Here is a 19,967-nt window from a genome sequence, read left to right as displayed (position 1 = left end):
AGCCGGGGGCTTCCATAGGCGTAACAAACAAACGGGTACAGACGTCAAGCCCAGCGAAAAGGAAGCGTGAGCAGAGCTATAAATAGCTGAATAAGGATTAAGTAGATCATATGGGGCACAAACTTGATTAAGGACCATGTTCTCTGCCAGACTTTTGCAAGTACAACTCAAATGATAACTTTGATTTTCATCTCTTGTACAAATACAAATAGCCCTGGGCGAACAACTGTGTGCGGTCATCAACTGCATTACAGGCTTTGGTGGAGAAGGGTAGGCGGGATGATTAAAGTGAGGGGAAGGGCCAGTTTAGACAGCGAGGTGGAGCAGGACAGACTGACAGCTGCCCATCACATTTAAAGATACTCATTTTTACATATTTTTTCCAATAAGTACATCATAGCAAGGGAAGGGAGATTTTCTAGAGGATGGTGAAAAGATGGCTATCAAATTAGCAATACAATTTTTTTTATCACAAAAAAGTCACGAACTAAGCTTACACAAAAAAATACAACCACAGGTTTGTGAAGCAGAGCTCCCTACTCACCTTGCTTAATGCAGGAATGATCTGGTGCATTTTCAGTTTGTGGAAGACAAACACATCATACACCGCTGAAACCGCCAAAACAGTCACCCCTTGCTCCTTCCACAACATGCTGCAAGCGGCACAGACCCCCGTGCATAGGAACCAGCTCCACGTGCTAGCGGAGTACCCTCTGGTAGAACAGTGCTTCATGTAACATACCAAGGACAGCACAAAAAAGAGGCCAGCACCAACGTCTGCCCTTCCCACAATGCCAGCCACCGCCTCCGTGTGAATAGGATGAGACGCGAAGAGAAGGCCGGCGATAAGTGTCCAGTAGCCATCGCCAAAAAAGATCCTGGAAAGGTTAGTAAAGAGCCCCGTCACTGCAGCGTGCAGGAGTATGTTCACTAGGTGATAGCTCCACGGGTCCAGCCCCCCAAGGGCATAGTTAAGGCGGAAGGAGAGCGTGCATAATGGTCGATACGACTTGTGACTGCCACTGTGGGTAAGAAGAGTCCCCCAAAAGTCATTGAAGAATATGTGCGTCCAGGGGGTGTCAGGGACAAGGTCCTGATTAGTCTTGATAGCACGGCTAAAAAGGGAAAAAATAAACATATTAAAATAGAGAAATTAAAGTATGCATCAAGCAATAAAGTTCAAAATAAATTTTAAAAAAATTGTAGCCAACTCTGTTGAGAAATCCCTAAGCAAACCAGACAAACTGAACAATTTCCCTCATTCACAGGCATTTTTATTATTGGGCTTGAAGACTTTCACCTTAGCTGATGTGACTCAGCCTGGACTTGACACTCCAACTGTCACATGCTAAGCATAAAAATCCTTCTAGGGCTCATAGGCATTACCGATTAGCTCTTTTGTCAACTTTGTACACTATTTGGTACAATTATGCATATTACTAGCAGAGCTGCTTCTAGGTAACAGGCACTCATACAACCATATGACTACTGCGTAATGGAACCCCGTTATAAAAAATAAAAAAACTACTCAGACATTCACCTCTGAACACTATACCCATGTCTATAGACCTGCATTGGTGCCCTATACGAATAATACCATTATCAAATTAATCATAGTAAAAGAAAGGTGGAAAACAAGCTGGGTCATGTAAAAGTAGTCATGGGTATCTGCAGACTGTCGGCATGGGTATCAGCAGGCTGCCGGCATGGGTATCAGCAGGATGCAGGCATGGGTATCGGCAAAACACACAATATGGACGGAATGTTGCACATTGGCAAAACATTCACCCCCTGTCACAGATCTGGGTTTAATCCATTGTTGTTCTGCTCACCACGCCACCCCAGTTCAGACATGCCCAAATGCAAATTAGTCTAGACCCTGTGCCTCATGGGAATAGTCCAGCCCGAACTGCCAAGCTATGTCTTCCCTGGACCAGAATCAAGCATCCTAGGACCGGTTTCTGGCTATCAGCCGTCATCAGCCAGGATAGCTTGACTCCAGAGGTGTAGTGAGCACGGGACCCACGTCTGGGCATACCCTTCCCACATAGGGTGAACAGCAAAACACACAAGATGATGGACCGAATGCTGCACATTGGCAAACCATTCACCCCTGTCATAGATCTGGGTTTAATTAATCGTTATTCTGCTCACCACGCCACCCCAGTTCAGACATGGCCATATGCAAATCAGTCTTGATCCTGTGCCTCATGGGAACAGTCCAGCCCGAACTGCCAAGCCATGTCTTCCCTGGACCGGAATCAAGCATCCTAGGACCGGTCCTAGGATGCTTGTTCCAGTCCAGGGAGGTCCTAACTTGGCAGGACTGTTCCCATGGGGCGCAGGGTCAAGACTGATTTGCATATGGCTGGGTTCAAACTGGAATCGCATGGTGTACAAACAAACTATGGATTTAGGCCCAAATTTCTGTACTGGGGTGAATGTATGACATTGTTCTGCATTCTGTCCATCAACTGTTGTTTTTGCAATTGTCACGCAGAGTGGGACGGGTATGCTCAGACGTGAGTCCTGTGCTCTCCATGCCACTGAAATCAAGCTATCCTGGCTGATGAGGGCTGAAAGCCCAAAACCGGTTCTAGAATGCTGGTTTCGAGTCAAGGGAAGACCTGGCTTGGCAGTGCGGGCTGGACTGTTCCCATGGTGCCCAGGGTCAAGACTGATTTGCAGATGGCTGGGTTCAAACAGGAATGGCATGGTGAGCAAAAAAACGATGGCTTTAGGCCCAGATCTCTGTACTGGGGTGAATGTATGACATTGTTCTGAATTCGATCTATCAACTGTTGTTTTTGCGTCAGCATGGGTATCAGCAGCCTGCAAGCATGGGTATCAGCAGGCTGCAAGCATGGGTATCAGCAGGCTGTAGGCATGGGTATCAGTAAGCAGTGGGCATATGTAGAAGGCTGCAGGCATGGGTATCAGCAGGCTGCTGGCATGGGTATCAGCAGGTTGCCGGCATGGATATCAGCAGGCTGTAGGCATGGGTATCAGTAAGCAGTGAGCATAGGTAGAAGGCTGCAGGCATGGGGTATCAGCAGGCTGCTGGCATGGGGTATCAGCAGGCTGCCGGCATGGATATCAGCAGGCTGCCGGCATGGATATCAGCAGGCTGTAGGCATGGATATCAGCAGGCTGTAGGCATGGATATCAGCAGGCTGTAGGCATGGATATCAGCAGGCTGTAGGCATGGATATCAGCAGGCTGTAGGCATGGATATCAGCAGGCTGTAGGCATGGTTATCAGCAGGCTGTAGGCATGGTTATCAGCAGGCTGTAGGCATGGTTATCAGCAGGCTGTAGGCATGGTTATCAGCAGGCTTTAGGCACGGATATCAGCAAACTGTAGGCATGGATATCAGTAAGTAGTGGGCATAGATAGCCGTCTGTAGGCATGGGTATCAGCAGGCTGCAGGCATGGGTATCAGCAGGCTGCTGGCATGGGTATCCGCAGGCTGCCGGCATGGGAATCAGCAGGCTGCCGGCATGGGTATCAGCAGGCTGCCGGCATGGGTATCAGCAGGCTGCCGGCATGGGTATCAGCAGGCTGCTGGCACGGGTATCAGCAGGCTTTAGACGTGGATATCAGTAAGTAGTGGGCATAGATAGCAGTCTGTAGGCTGGTTATGGTATCAGCAGGCTGTAGGCATTGATATCAGTAAGCAGTGGGGATAGATAGTAGGCTGTAGGCATGGATATCAGCAGGCTGTGGGCATGAATATCAGCAGGCATTAGGCACGGATATCAGCAAACTGTAGGCATGGATATCAGTAAGTAGTGGGCATAGATAGCAGTCTGTAGGCATGGATATCAGCAGGCTGTAGGCACGGATATTAGCAGCTTGTAGGCATGGATATTAGCAGGCTGTAGGCACGGACATTAGTAGGCTGGCGGCACGGACATTAGCAGGCTGGAGGCACGGACATTAGCAGGCTGGAGGCACGGACATTAGCAGGCTGTAGGCACGGACATTAGCAGGATGTAGGCACGGACATTAGCAGGATGTAGGCACGGACATTAGCAGGATGTAGGCACGGATATCAGCTGGCTGTAGGCACGGATATCAGCTGGCTGTAGGCACGGATATCAGCTGGCTGTAGGCACGGATATCAGCTGGCTGTAGGCACGGATATCGGCTGGCTGTAGGCACAGATATCGGCTGGGTGTAGGCACAGATATCGGCTGGCTGTAGGCACAGATATCGGCTGGCTGTAGGCACAGATATCGGCTGGCTGTAGGCACAGATATCGGCTGGCTGTAGGCACGGCTGGCTGTAGGCACAGATATCGGCTGGCTGTAGGCACAGATATCGGCTGGCTGTAGGCACAGATATCGGCTGGCTGTAGGCACAGATATCGGCTGGCTGTAGGCACAGATATCGGCTGGCTGTAGGCACGGATATCAGTTGACTCTAGGCACGGATATCAGTTGGCTGTAGGTTTACTCGAGAGTTTGAAATCAGTTACTTTTGAGTTCTATTACAGAACTTAATCGACGTTTCTATTCCACAATTAGGTGAACGATTGAGGGAGTGCAGGATCTTATCGACTGACTAGTTTACTTGATTTAATGTTCTTCTATGCACTGCTAATAGATTTGGGACTAAATGTTTTCGCCCCTTTTTTAAATAAGTCATTAATTGTAAATAATGTTCATTTCGTATGTCTATAAGAACTACAGTTAACCAGTATCACACTTGGTTTTGTCTATATACTATGTTACATAATGCTAGGGCGGGTCTTCTTCAGGACATAGAAAAGAGATTGCGCCAAATTGAGATACATACTGGCCATTTATTCTTTTTTCCTTTTCTTTCTTCCTTGATTCACTGTATATTGTACACGTTGAATGTCACCATTGCACTTATTGTGTCACTTGTTTAGTCACTTTTTTCTAATAATGCGCCGCTGTACTGTTGATGAACCGTGAATTGAACATTAATTAAATGAAAATTATGTGAAAAATTACATTTATCAATGAATAACTATTTGATAAACTGATTTTTGCCTCATAGTGTGGATTTATATTATAGAAAGGAAAAGAGAGCTTGAATGGTTAACCAAGCTCGTTGTTCTATGAAGTAACGGAATGTAAAATGTTTTCATGTATGCTTTGAAGTAATCAGTTTCGCACCCGACAGAACTACTGTTGATAATATACAAGGTCCTAAGCCAGCAAAATAAGGTCCAAACAGGAGGTTGACAGCCAAAAAGGTCAGGGGAGACCAGGGAGACCAAACCAAACGATGCCCGGGCTAACAGGGGGTGAAATATCTTCTGACCAATTGCAGATTATTTTCTAACTTGAGGATTGATGTCTACATACTTCTCTCACTTTGCAGCCAGAGAAAGAAAAGGAAAGTGAATTGTGCAACAATTCTGCTGGGGTACAGGAAGTGTGAATGGAAAGGCTGTAGGACGTCATTTTGCAAAACTCAACAAAATGTAAATACCTATAAAGAAACCATACACATTCAGAAGTTACAAAAGTAAAAATGAATCCGTTTTTTTGTAATTCGAAAGGGTGATGGAAACAAAGATTTTAATAGGATCAAAAACGATCACGACTCTTTACTTTGTAATACACAAATGATATTCAATGAAATCCGATTTCCACACATTATCATTTTTGTGCAGCATAGTTTTATCAGTAAAACTATGTCTGTGTAAATTTAGTGGCTGTTTCAATGGAAAACGTGCTGTCGGTAAATAACAACGCGCTACCACACAATGATTTTATTACATTAAAAAGTTGCACACCTCAAGTCCATTAAAGCTAGATGGGTCACAAAAGATTGTCTTTGTTTCTAAAAAGTTTGAGAAGAACTGAACTATGGTAATACATTCAATACTTTTAATTCTGTTTAATGAAGCATAAATTTGTGTTCTCAATTTCGACATGCCTTTTATCCACATCAACATGCTGAGATTATAATGCTGACATAAGGGATGGTGATCACGAATCACGCATCGCTATAGTATCTTAAGAATGCTGGACTAAAAATTCAGTATTAAGAATACTTTACTTTAACTACCCGTAGTGTGATATGATACTTATACCATACCAGTCACTGTAAATATGGTTCTTTTACTAAAAGAAGGAGTCTCTCTAACCACAAGTAGCTTCCTTACAACCCAAGAATGCCTCTGTGCTCTAACGCCAAGAGTCAATTAAAACTAACGAAGTCCAGCGAACAATGCAGACAGTGATAAAAGCAGCCCCTTGACAACTGAAACATCTGAAAAGAACAATGAATTAAAAACACAATCGCGCAATCGGTTTTCATTTAGAAAACAGGGTTGGGTAATTGGAAACATGTGTGATGTATTTTTGCAAATAAACTGCAATGTCTGGAAACAAGCTTATCAGCAGCGTTGAGCGAAGCAGGCCAAAATAAATGGGAACAATCACCCTATCTAAACAGCCGGAAAACAGCGAATGCACTGTTCTTTACAGGACTCAAATTTACACGGTGTGATCCCCGCCCAGATAACAAGGGCTGTACTTGTTAGACACAAGTTTTGACAGCTTCTGAAGCAGACACTTGCGTGGGTACCGATTTTTCCACTCCTTTCATGTTTTGTGGATTCACCAGTCTCTCTCCCTTTCATGTTAAATGATATGGAAATTCATGACTTCAAAAAGGAAACTGCTTCGCCTCGAAGGAGCCAATGGCATCGTTGAGAATATTTTCCAGAGCTCAAAATAAATTAATTGCCACACCTCATGTTAACTTTTGGCAGAGATCACAAGCAATTTTTTTCTTCTAATTTTCACATAGGTTGAAAGTGCTTGTAAGCAAGGTTTGTGCACAAGGAGCATATCGAAACATGTCTAAGTTATACGCTGAAATTACTGAGGAACCGAATTAGTCAACCCTCTAGTTCACCCGCTGCTGCCATCAATGCATGTACCATGTAAGATCTAGTACTTCTCTCGAACGAGCCACAAGTGGATTGCAGATCTTCGGTTGTGTTAGTGCACATGTTGAGCTCGACTTCCCACCAGATAGGCGAGGAGTGCAGTAGTCGCATGTCAAACATAAGGAGGGTTGCCAAGTTTATTAACTTTATTATACATGTCACATTAACTCCCATCACGCAAACTTTCTTTTAGCATCTAATCGATTTTGGGCAACTTGTCAGGATATCCAGATCTGCTTGTTCTGTGTCTGTCCAAAGACGGAACTCATTAAGGAATGGTAACGACAGCGGATGAAACAAATGGAACTTCATAATTCATTTATTTCAGAGGCTCCTTACCAAACAGAACCCAAAAGTTGCTGTGACGTTCTGTTAACTATTCTGCACATTTTGTGTCTTCGGGTGCACTGTACCACCAGTTTTTGCTCTCAAGGGAAGCATTAATGACTTTGCTGCTCACATCCCAGAGTAATTTTCATGTAGGGAATTGGGGTGTCGCCCAGTGGATAAATAAGGAGCTCTCTAGGGCATTATGGTAGGTCAGAGCAGCATAACATTTCCAAATTTGCAGTCAGGATTTTGACAATCCCACACCCATCAAAACCACCCAAATGCAGTGGGAAAGGCATAGAAAGAGGGGATGAAGAAAACTTTTGAAGAGACAAATTAACCTTAAATCGAATTAGACATTATGGTCTTTGTTTTCCTGAAAGAGCAGGTCGCAACTAAGCAGGGCTGATCCAAATCCCAAGGACAGAGATGAGAGAGCTTATACTTATGCTGTTGGACTCTTCTGCAGGCAATGATGCAAGTTTACCTATGCTCCTATTTACTGCTAATTTGTGGCAGCATCCTTTCTTCCACAACCAGCCATGCTATGGGAGCCGCACGCTTCAGACATGTAATACAACCATCATTAGAACATTTTAAAAATGGGGTCTTCTGTTCCGAAAAGAGGACACGTTGAGTGCCCCTACTGAAAGACTTTGTGTAAAGATCGTTAAAAACACAAAGAGTAACAACTTGCAGCCTTGCCACAGGCAAACCATAGGCGATTAGGCACATTTTTCAATTCTAATAACTGTCGGATAGGAACTGGAAGCATGCGATTACATCTTTGTAGCTTAGTCGATCACAATTCTTGCTAATGTTACAATATACTAATACCCATCCAAAACAGACTCTGGGGACAAGTCTTTGAATAGCACTCCTTGAAATGTCACTAAGAACATCTTACTTACACACAACCCTTCATTCTCCCTCCACGATACCTTATGGTCCGTACCCAGCTAACTTGACTAAAGCAGCAGGGATGTCTGATACAATCTGACTTTGAAGCTTGGTGTCGGAGGCGAAGCACTCGCTTATTTACACTGTGCGCTCCGATAGTGTCCTGCTCTGATTTTGTACTGCTTAGATGGTCGATCATGCGGGCCTCTGTGATATTTTCTGGGGATGTGTAAAGTGAAACTTCAATTTAAACATGTATTTTTCATACTCTAAATTCACTGTCAAACTTTAATGTACATATATCTATAACTAAACTATTTTTCCCTTAGACTCAGCCCGCAATACATTTGTCAGTTAGAATTTTTCTATGATATAATGAGGTTAAACCAGTTGTATTTTACCCCTTACTTGTCGTCAGTACATGGGTAGTCCAAGTTCCAAATACGAGAGAAGACTGGCCTGGTTTTCTTAACTGTAAGGGTTTCATACCCCCCAGATTAAAAATCAGAAGCTGCTACTGACAGTTCTAGCTCTGCTGAGACCCACACTGCTCCGAGCAGCAGATAAACAGCCATGCCATCCAATACGCTACTTACTCGCCTTGCAAATGTTTCACAATGATCCGGAGTTCAGGCTGCCCGATACCGCCTTTTGCAGCCTTCACAGTGAATATTAGAATTCATATCCCAACGTGAGAAGACATGGCTTCGGCATACAAATCCCTATAGCCCATAAATTGCCTTTAATGTTGCAAAGTATTGACACATTTCTCGTTGACCCGGGTTTCATCGGGATAACAGAGACTAATGTGGTGAGTTGCGCGTCCGAGATTGTTATCTGGCAGCAAAATGGCAGCTCTTCCAATTAACGTCTGGCGCACAGATACGAGAACTGTTCCAAATAATGGAGCCTAATGGCGCAACAGGTGCCTGGTTTCCACCTTGTCACGGTACAAGAGCCCAATCTTGATGGCAGCCGCTTATTATCTCGCAAACCGAACACTTCCCATGATCCTTCTACGTGCCCTGTGTGAAGATCTCGTTAGCGGGTCTGGAGAGAGTCTGAGACACACATTTAGTTCAGCAAGGAGTCCCCCGCTCAGCCTGGTATTTTACTGATGTTAACTATGCTATCGCCCTTCTCAAGATTCTATCTGGTTTCCATGTGGATACATAAGAATTCTGTGTTTTTTATAGGACGCCACTTTTTTCAGCTTATGTTTGTAAGTGTAAGTAAAGCGCATTTAGATAAGAAACAATATAAATAGTAACAAAGACGTATGTAGGTATTGAAACCATTATATAGAAGAGTGGTGGGTGTTATTGGTGAATGGGAAAATACAGTGACAATACACTGTGATTATTTATGTCACACACATTTACAATTTCAGGCATAAAGAGATTAAGGATTTGTCCACATGATGAAAATGTTTATTCAATTGCCAAACCCAGAATTCAAACCTAGGTCTTAAGGAGGCAAGCTTATCTAATCTGCCACTAGACCACATTTCCTCCCAAATGTTTGTACGCAAACATATTGCATTTTATCATCTCACATTGTATGCAGAGATTTTGCTCAACTCCGAGAACAAGATGATTGATGAAAAATCTGATCAAAGTTCAACAAAAAAAGTAGAACTGTACAATTAACACCCTTTGGCCATCAGTGTGGTCCAACTTCAATATAACTCCATTGCCATAAAATCACAGTGCTCTGCTGAACTTTCTTGTCGGACCCGGCTACCTCTATTGCATGTAAAGACAGGTAACAGTTCTAAGGTTACTGGTCTTCTTATTTACTGTTGAACTTTGTAATGTAGTAGAGTGGTGTTTAGGCCCTTGGGGTTAAGTAGTATGTAGGAATGACATGTTGTGTGTGAGGTGTATTTGTGTGTAGTGTCTTTGCTCAGCACTCCCAGTGGTCTCCCTGTGATCTTGTGCCTCTGCGACCCTGGTGCTTCTGGCTCTCCCTCGGACCGGGATGTGCTCTATCACGCCGCCTTTCAGCGCATATGACGTGGGTCCTGGGCTGAACCTTGTATTCTTTGCTGGTGTTTCCCTGCGTGCTCGCGCCGGTGTTTATGTCCGCCTCCAACTTCGACCATCTTAACAGCCCTCGATCACTTGTGGAGCTGATGGAGCTAGCTCCGGTTTTACAGAGAGGCCCTGATTCTTTACATACAGTCAGACTCCGGTGCCCCTGGGCTTGAGACGTGGCTCCGCTCTGCTCAACCGTCTTTCTCTCCCTCCCCTTGGGATCTGCTCCACACTCATCGCTGCCGCCTGACTTCCTCAGCGGCGCCGCATGGAGAACTCCATTGCCACACTCCCGATGCCCTCAGGTTGCCCGCAGAAGAATCGGACCGAGTACAAGACTCTTTACCCCCCTCAGCACTCTCTACCGCCTCCGGACTTCGTCACTGATGCGTTTCCCACTGCCATCCCTCCTGGTTTGCCTCCCTCTAACGTGTGGATTAACATGGAGATTATATCCGGAGGTATGAAGAAACTATTCCTCTGGACTTTTGAGCGACATTGCCCCCCATAATTTTGGGTCCACCTCCAATGGTCACTCCGGTTGCGCTCAGCCATCTTGCGACTTGGTCCCTACTGCCAGTCCCACTGACCCCCTCACAAACTATTATTGTTGTTCTTTTCTCCTCCACATGGATACTCACATTGTATTAAAATTGTTACTGATACATCTATTCCCCCCATTCTCTCATGTTATGCCCCCCCAATTATTTGCACGTCTTAATGTTCTAATACTATGGTTCGTATTGCACTGCACTACTTCTTTCCTTTACTCTCTCTGTTAATTTTGTCTCTTACCATTACCCTTGCTTGCACACTGACTCCTTCAGGTTTTTGCCAGCTCCGATGACTGTTCCCTGTTGAGCCTGCTTATATACCGGCCTGCCCTTTCTATGGCAGCTGAATCTCTCCCCCCAGGTCCACATCCTCCCTTTCCGTCCGCATTCATTTTTCCCAATGTGTCCACGCTTTTTTTCTTCTCTGCCCACGCTCTTTTTCTGCTAGCCCCTTTATTTTAGACCTTCTTGGTGAACGGTTTTGAATCTATTTCCTGTTTACCTTAAAGGTTAGCTGGTCTAGGGATATAGGCGCCTTATGGCCTCATTTCATTGTGCCCCTTGCCAAAGCGCTCCCTCTCCCCCTGTTTGGGAGGGATCCAGCATTCTTGCCCGGGAGTCTCAGATTCCCTTCTGAGTCCACAGTGCTTGGGATTCACATAAAATTGGAAACGGCCTTAATTGGCCTCCTTTAAATGTACCCCTTGCCAAAGTACTCCTCCTCCTTTTGTTGGGGAGATATCTTGCATTTCTGTCCTGGAGTCTCAGGTAACCTTCTGAGAGAGTCCACAGTGTTTAGGGAATCTCACATAATTGGAGGTTTAGGAATGTTCCCATTATCGCTGGGAACCCATTCACCTTGCATCGTGATAGGCCCCCTCCCTGTAATTTTTGACGATCCATCTAGACTGTTACCTTTACCCTTTGTTGTACTTCGGTCGACCGATCAACCTCTGGCCGATGGAGTTACCCTATGTAGCTTTTGAAGAGCTTGGCTGTGGTCCCCCTCCTGGACAGTCTCCTACCCATCGATTCTTTTGACTCTGTTTCTTCTCTAGTCGCCCTAGAGTTTCCCAATTTTATTATTTTATTTATTTATTTTATATTCTTATATAGCGGCTGAATAGACCCCCGAAGGGGTATCTCCGCGCTTTGCCAGGGAAGAATATAACTCATGCTAAACCATCGATAGAGGCAGCAGTTGGGCTATGGTTTTAAGTTTTAGATGTTCAGGAATAAGTGGGTTTTAAGGGATTTTCGGAAGGCTAGATGATTAGTGATTACTCTTAAATGTAAGGGGCAGTGAGTTCCAGAGAACAGGTCCAGTGTAGGCCAGAGCCCGGCCTCCTTGCCTGGATTTTTTTAATTCTGGGTACCTGTATTAGCTGTTGATTGCTGGAACGTAAGCATCATCCAGGAACATACAGAGAGAAAGCTTTCGCCAGAAACTTGGGACCAGTACCTGCCAGACATTTGTGAATGGTACATAGAATTTTAAACTTAATGCGTTGTCGCATTGGGAGCCAGTGGAGTAGTCAGCGAAGGGCGAGAGGGAGTCCTAGGTGGAACATTGAGGACAAGCCTAGCCGCAGTATTTTGGACTATTTGCAATTTGTTAATCAATTCTTCATTAGCTGATAAGAGAAGACCATTGCAATAGTCCAATCTGCTGATGACTAACGCCTGGACTAGTGTCTTCCTATGGCTGTCAGGTAGGTAGGGAAAAACCCTTCTTAGCAGTCCAATGGCACGAAAGCAGGTGCCTGCTACTTGGTTGACGTGGTCTTTCAGTGTAAGTGCTTGATCTATTAGCACCCCCACGTTTTTAACGGTCTGCTTATGACTGGGAACAGGTCCTAATTCCAAGGGCCACCACTCAGGGGACCATCGTGTCACTGCCTCCCCAAACAGCATTACTTCCGTTTTGCCTACGTTACACTGTAGGCAGTTCTTAGCCATCCACTCGGACACTACCCTCATTCCATCTTCAAATGATTTTATTAGTGCAGGCGTGAAGGTTTTAAAAGGGAACAGAAGTTGGGTGTCGTCGGCGTACGACACCGGGATGAACCCAAAGGATCTCACTAAGTCAGCCAAGGGGGCCACGTACACATTAAATAATGTGGGGCTCAGGCATGAGCCCTGTGGTACTCCCTTGGTGAGCTCCCTAGAGATGGATTATGGGAGCCCAATCTGACTTCTTGAGAGCGGCCTGTAAGAAAACTCTCCATCCAGGACAGAGCCACACCCCCTAATCCCACATTCCTCAGACGACCGAGAAGCACCTCATGTGACACCGTATCGAAAGCAGCGGATAAATCCAACAGCACCAGAATCATAGAGCCTCCTCCATCCAGCGTCATCCTGATGTTGTTGGTCACTGCTAGGAGGGCTGATTCGGTGCTGTGGTTAGGCCTGAACCCAGATTGAGAATAGTCCAGGCCCTCCGTTGCTTCGATGTGTTTGGATAGATGTGTGTGTTCACGTGCTTCTCGGTCATCTTACTGATGTACGGCAAGAGGGAGATGGGCCGGAGGTTTGAAAGATCTGTCCAAGGAGATGCCGCTTTTTTCCTGATTGGGTTCACCACCGCTTTCTTCCATTCCATTGGGACTTGTCCTTCTGCCAGTGAGATGTTCATCACAGACTGAATGGAAGGTCCTAGGAGGGAGATCAAGGGGGCAATCATTTTAGCAGGAAGGAGGTCATTGGGGGACCCAGATTTTATGTGGCTGATCAGGGGGGGAAGATCTGTCTCGCAGATTCGTGGGAAAGATAATAATTGGTTTTTATTTATCTCCTCTTTCCTCCCTCACTCCTCACTTCCCCTAATTTCTCTCTCCCCTGCCTGCTTTTCCTCTCCCCACACCTAACCCGTGCCTTTAAATAACTCCTATTTCTCCTTTATTTTTGTTCCTGAAACTGTTGTACTTATGTAACTACGTTCTTGAAGCAACTGTACCTCGTTATGTAAAGCGCTCTGATACCTCCGGGTCTGCCAGCGCTACATAAAACTTTTCAAATAAAATAAAATTCTGTGTGTGGTGGTTGAAATCAGCAGCTATTGGGATGCAGAGGAGCGTCACCCCACTGCTTTTAAGCAGTGAAAAGTAAAGGCAAAATAAAATGATAATAACTTTGAGTTATCATTGTATGTTTCCGTGCTGCTTTGCGGGCTGGTGGGTGGTTCCGCTCTGCTCTTGGGGGAGTGGGGGTTTGCCCACTCCTCAGTGCACATGACTGTTTGGCGAGGCCTCTCTCTGGAGAGAGATATTTTATCACTGCTATCAAGGATCCAAGGAAACATCTTTAGTCCAAGTATTGGTAAAGGTAATGGCAAAGTTTTTAGCGGCTTTAAAATAAACCCAAATTCTTAAAAACAACTAATTGTCAAGGCATTGGATATCAAGGCTCAACAGAAAGCAGCTGCTTTACTAAATAGTATCAGATAGTCCATAGCAAATACAAAACGCATAGAAGAGGATGAACAGGAGGCCTGTGAGATGAATTAAATGTGTGGCACTATGAAAATGATAGGCCCACATCTAAAAGCCAGAAAGGGTCTTGTGCAGAGGTAGATCATACACTATTAGCTGCAAGTGTGGGTCGAGCACACTTGGGCATTATTAAACATTGTTTCCAGTGAAAAATGGTGCTGTAGTTTTGATGACAGAGGATGGTTTTAAAACAAAGTTTACACTAATCTGGTGTAAAAACATTTAAATGTGCAGAGAAATGAGACTTTCAGCTACTTGAAAACTGGGAAGAGTCAGAACAAATCCGCCCACAGTGTTCAAAATGGAGCGAGTAATTGCATTAAATAATTCATATGATTAGGGGTATTTTGAGTCTCATTTTGAGAGTACACATTACACATGCCATATAAGAAATTGAGAGATAGGTTTGTTCATAGATTTGGGCAATTTGAACTTCAGTGAGTTGAGTGGAAGGAACCCTCTTCTACCCTGTGTCCAAAAGACGGCAGTGACATTATGCATGTTAAAGTACTTGTCTACCTTGATTCACCCACAGCCTACGGTCAAGGTGACTTTTGATCAATCGCAAGCTCTAAATACATCCATTACTCCAATTCTAAAAAATTCCTTTTGGGCGTAGCTGTGCGGTCTTGGCAATTTCAGAGACTGATGAAGCCACTTTTCAGAAGCACAAATACTCTAGAACCTATTCAAAGAGGCTTTTTGATTCTTCGGATTTTACCAAAGGCACAGCATGATTTCATGGGGGTTCGATGAACAAAATTCACCAGCCATGCATCTTTAAATGTGAAGATATATCAATTTGTGTCACTTAAACCTAACAGGAAGACTTTCAGTTCAAATCAGATTTGGTTAACTACCATCATTTATACTAAAGAGACTTGGGGCAAGAAACCACTGAAGTATTTTCTAGGGGTTTCAGTTATAGTCTACATTTATTGAAAGCATTACTGCGAGGTTTAACCCTTACAATCACAGATAAAAAACAACGCCGGATTTCAGTGAACCCAACTTGTGTGCCAGCATTGTAGATCACATTAAGGAAGATCTCCCATTTAACTTAATTTTATAAACTTTTGATGAAGGGCATCAATCGTTGGATCAAGTCTGCTGCAGCTAGACAGGGCTTTGGTACTTTCACAGCTTGATGGAAAGAAATGCTCGACATTAACGCATGCTGCGTGTTAGTAGCTTGGATCTGCATACAAATCTTCTGTAATGTTTTGAATCTCTATACTGCCTCAAAACAAACTTTTTCTACTTGAGATAAAAGCATTTTTTTTTGTAAGCGTTTTTCTGTTGATTAGTGGCTATACATGTTAGATTTCCATTTAAATAAAGGAAACTTTGTAAATGTGTCATCCAGGATGATCATGTTTGCTCTTCAATTCAATGAATATGTATTCAGAGGAGGGTACTTAACTGGAGCGCACAGTATAACTATGCTGGTACTTTGCCTCAAACACCCCTACTTGTTGCTCTCTCCCCAACACTCATTGTGTTTCACTGTTTTGCTCCTTACAAAACTTTTTGAAGGAACAGCGGTCTTTCATGAAACGAGTAGAAACAATTAAATAGAAATACAATGAGTTCCACGTATGGTGTCCAAGTGGAAAGATCATTACTATTTATTAATATAAGGTAAACAACATAGCAGTGGATCACAAACATCGGACCGCAGAGACTTTCCGGTTTGCAGCTTGTCAACCCGTACGTTAGCTTTACTAGAACGACCATTGGACATATTTGAAAGATTATTGCCTTGAAAAAGCCGCTGGCGTGCCAATCATTTGGGTGAAACAAGTGTCAGCTGTTCTGTTTTCCCTTATTTGGCTAGAAATAAATGCAGAACTAAGAAAAATTCACAGCATATTTGGATTTTAGGACATTTATCTCAGGAACTCCAGCACATATATCCGGCACAAACTGTCTCACTTAGAATTAACCCTTTGCAGAAGAAAAGATGGGCACAAAATGGAGCGGAGCCGGATGAGAGAATAAAAACCAATGTAAGACTTTTCTTTGGGCACATTGGGCCAAATTAATCAGTCACTTTGTAGTTTAGCTGGGAACACGGAACACAAAAGGACTTTGGCAACGCAAAAGCAAAATGCAATGTTGTTATGCATGTTTAAGTAACTTTTACAACAGCAATATTTCGAAAACACTTAACTGTATTTCAATAAACAAAATAGAAAGTACCAACGTTCAAACCGAATACCTGTAAATGTGAATAAATCCTATCACCTAATACAAATGATTAGCAAACAGCAGTTCAGCAATGCAAAGACGTTCTCAGACTAAATAAAAGTCACAGCCTTCTCTTTTGGGAATGATAGCTCGAAACAGCACGACACTTCTTTGCAAACATTTTTGAGAATACTCTGGACATACGGTATGCCCTGGTAATGCTGTATAGCTACAGTCCTTTTTATGCTGCCTACTTCAGGTATTGCTGAAATTCGCTCCCTCTTCGGAGTTTGTTGATGTTGCATGGTCAGCATTTTTTCATAGATCTGCAAGGCCTCTTGAAATGTTGCTGTTTATTTATAAGAGCCAAGTTACTTTGCGGATTGCGAGGGTAGATTTAATTTAGTACTACCTTCAACTTTTATGATTGCCTATGAGTCTAGAAATCTCAATAAATGAAAACACTAAAAAAAGTTCCTCAAAGAAGAACCTACAAAATGTTAATGATACAAACTATGTCTTCAGGACTTTACCTAAATCATCAAGGCTTTCGTGGAGCCTCAGCAAATTTCCTCATCAAAATCATTGCGTTGATTGGAGCTTGACAACTGGAATCCTTGAGCTTATATTTTTGGAAGCTTACAAATGTATGATACTGTTAAGTGATTCGTAATACTGCTGTTACTGTCACCAAGCTGACTGCAATCAGCAGCATCGGTCAGGTTGCACGCTTCTCAGCCCTGTGCAATCAAAGTCTATCAGCGTTGTATTGCAGATCACTGATTATGCCCTACATGCTCTCAATATCACCATAAAAACTCTCGGATTTACCTGTCTGCATCACTCTGCACCCCCTCCATCGCATCATTCACATCCTCAGCCACCCTCTGTGCAAGGTCAGCAAGAAGCCATATCCTGCCAACTGCATTAGTCATTCAACACCCCAAATAAAGCTCAGGTCCTCTTCCAGTCTGTGGTGTCCGTCCTCAGAATAGCCCATACACTCTGTAGACTCTCAGCGATACTTTGTACATTCAAACTCCCTCTACACCCTCAACAACTGTGCACAACCACACCCATGCTCCGCCCCCTCCCAGCCACTCGAAAACAATCAAAATGCACATTCTAAACCATCTTCTATATGCTGTCAATCTGCACAACGTTCATCAAGCTCTGCAACATTTTCCAATATATATATATATATATATATATATATATATATATATATATATATATACACACACACACACACACACAAGCATATATCTATACCCATATACACACACACACACACACACACACACACACATACACCCTCGGGTTCATCTTCTGAGACAATCTGATACTCTCGCCCTTTCTGCAATAGGAGAGGAGGAAACTTGGTGCTGCTCGTGTCTTTAAGAGGTGGAAAGAGTTGTCAAGAAAGGAAAACAGGTGTGTGGGGATTGTGTTAGCAGTATATAAAGGACAAATCCATTCTTTAAATTGTCGGCTCCTCGACAGTGCCTGCGAGCAGCCGGCCCTTGGACTGCAGCTGCTTGATACCAGCAGATCTAGCTGTGCACTTTGAATGGTTAAGGAAGGACTGTAAGGATAGGTGGGTCGTACACAGCGAGGTGGTTCGATAGAAGGTATGGTCCTGCAAGGGCTCCTGCTCTCATCAACCCTAATACAAATAAAAGGGCCGAGAGCCTACAGGTATCTGCAGATGCACAACAGGGAGCCGGCATCAAATAATGAGCCCGGGGCTCTAGGACTACCTACAGTTGTGCACTCTGCTCCTTCCAAGTATCATGTCACCCCATCCACACTTATAATTTGTCTTGCTTCAGGTGGAGTCAAGTTGATCTAATGTGCAATACTGTGACTTTGCCCACACTGTTTTCAGGATGACCAAAGCCCTTATAAAAACATTCAAAAACACTCCCTTGTTCAATAAAGAATACAAAAAAAAATCCAGGCTACTTATATCTCCAGATATTTATTCCGAGATGAATTGTTAATTACAGTATAATTTACAAGGCCCAGGTGCTCTTGCATCTGCAATGCCTCTCCCCCGCTGAAAGCACCTCGGCTGGTACGTGACAGACATTTATAATAATAAAAAAACAAGAGTTGAAACAGTAATCCAACAAGGTATGTGTTATCATGCGTGACAGAGGATCAAATCAAAACAAGCAAGCGGAGCGCAGTAACCAGTACTGCTCAGGGCTGTGTTTGATACCCTGCATGGGGATCAACGCACCTGAATAAACAAGCCTGTAATTACTGGCAAGTACGCAGCCTGCTACATTATCAGGTCTCACCTGGAGAGATGCTGACCCGTATCTTCATCATCTGAGGTCCTCCAACATTGCAACCAAAAGAGAGGCAGCCAGTTCACAGAAGATAAACTTGTCTCAACTGTGCATTTGGAAAGATTCTGCTCATGCGTCTCCGGTGGTATTGTTTTCAGACTCTACGTGAATCCTAGTTTCAGCACCTATCTATGCACGTTCGGATTCAAATAACGAATGGAAGCACATTTGTTTCGGGGCGGGGGGGCACACGATGGCTAAAAAGCATTGACAAAGCCAATAGGTCTCAAACGCGCAATGTCGGTTTTTTTTCCAATCCGTTCCAAATTCTAAATGCTAAGCGGCGTGTTTGCAGCAGAGACTAGGCTCAGCGAGAGGGGGCAGACTAAACCCAGATACCAGTTTGTACAGCAGTGAGTTTCTATAGTAAATAATGATTGTGCGTTCCAGTAAGCCACAGTTTGGATTTCTTTTGAGGTTTCTGGATAACGTAGAGCCCTTTTGTTCGGGAACATGTTAGTAAACATTTGGTGAGACCTGCCTGCTCGCGGTGGGCGTGTATCCACGCGCGTTGCTTTCCCTCTAATCAGCCTCTTTGTTGTCAACGGCGCTGAGCGCACAGGATGCAGAGCTGACAGACACCGTGTTTGCTGGTGGCGGCTGCACTGGAGGGGACCAGACGTTCCTCTCCGCCAGAGCTGATTAGTGTTTACCCCAAGCACGCCAACGGTATACCTCTCGCTGCCCCCCTCGGCTCACACTCCGGCAGCTGTGTGACAGGTTTGCACCACCATATGTGGGTGCAAAGCATAGGCAATGCGTCAAAACGTTCCTTGACCATTTTCCATCACATGGCTTTCTAAGAATTCATTACTGAGGCGCTTGTTTTCTTTTCATTGCAAAATTTAGAGGGTATAAAAAAGGGAATGAGGCACCAGTAGGGTGAAAAAAGCTGCCCATCTCCCTAAACTATATTTGCATGCAGATTGTAGCTACACGTCAGCGGTGTCCTAGTAAATAGAATAAAAACACAGCTTTGGATTTCAAAAATGGACTTACAATCTTAAAACACTTCCCCATTTTTTACCAGAGGAAATTAGGGGTCAGAGAGTATTCATGCCAAACACTGTGAATGTGTGGCGGCAGACTATTTTTAATGTCATATAGACGGACATAGGCGATGAGGGAAGGGATGCTGCGTTTGTTGATGCAAGCTCCTAACAGTC

General features: G+C 44.1%; 1 protein-coding gene across 2 annotated transcripts in view; it reads right to left on the bottom strand.

Annotated features, from left to right (window-relative positions):
• The window catches only part of TMTC2 (transmembrane O-mannosyltransferase targeting cadherins 2), a 675,216-nt gene that overhangs the window by 490,464 nt on the left and 164,785 nt on the right, over nt 1-19,967 (bottom strand). For both annotated transcript variants that reach the window (XM_086919639.1, XM_086919642.1), the window contains exon 2: nt 545-1,115. In XM_086919639.1, coding sequence (XP_086775765.1) covers nt 545-1,115 — 571 coding nt within the window. The remainder of the gene's footprint in view (nt 1-544; nt 1,116-19,967) is intronic.

The sequence above is a fragment of the Lissotriton vulgaris genome, chromosome 1_1 (assembly GCF_964263255.1).
Source record: "Lissotriton vulgaris chromosome 1_1, aLisVul1.2, whole genome shotgun sequence".
NCBI classification, from domain to species: Eukaryota; Metazoa; Chordata; class Amphibia; order Caudata; family Salamandridae; genus Lissotriton; species Lissotriton vulgaris.
This window is presented reverse-complemented; position numbering and strand designations above follow the sequence as displayed.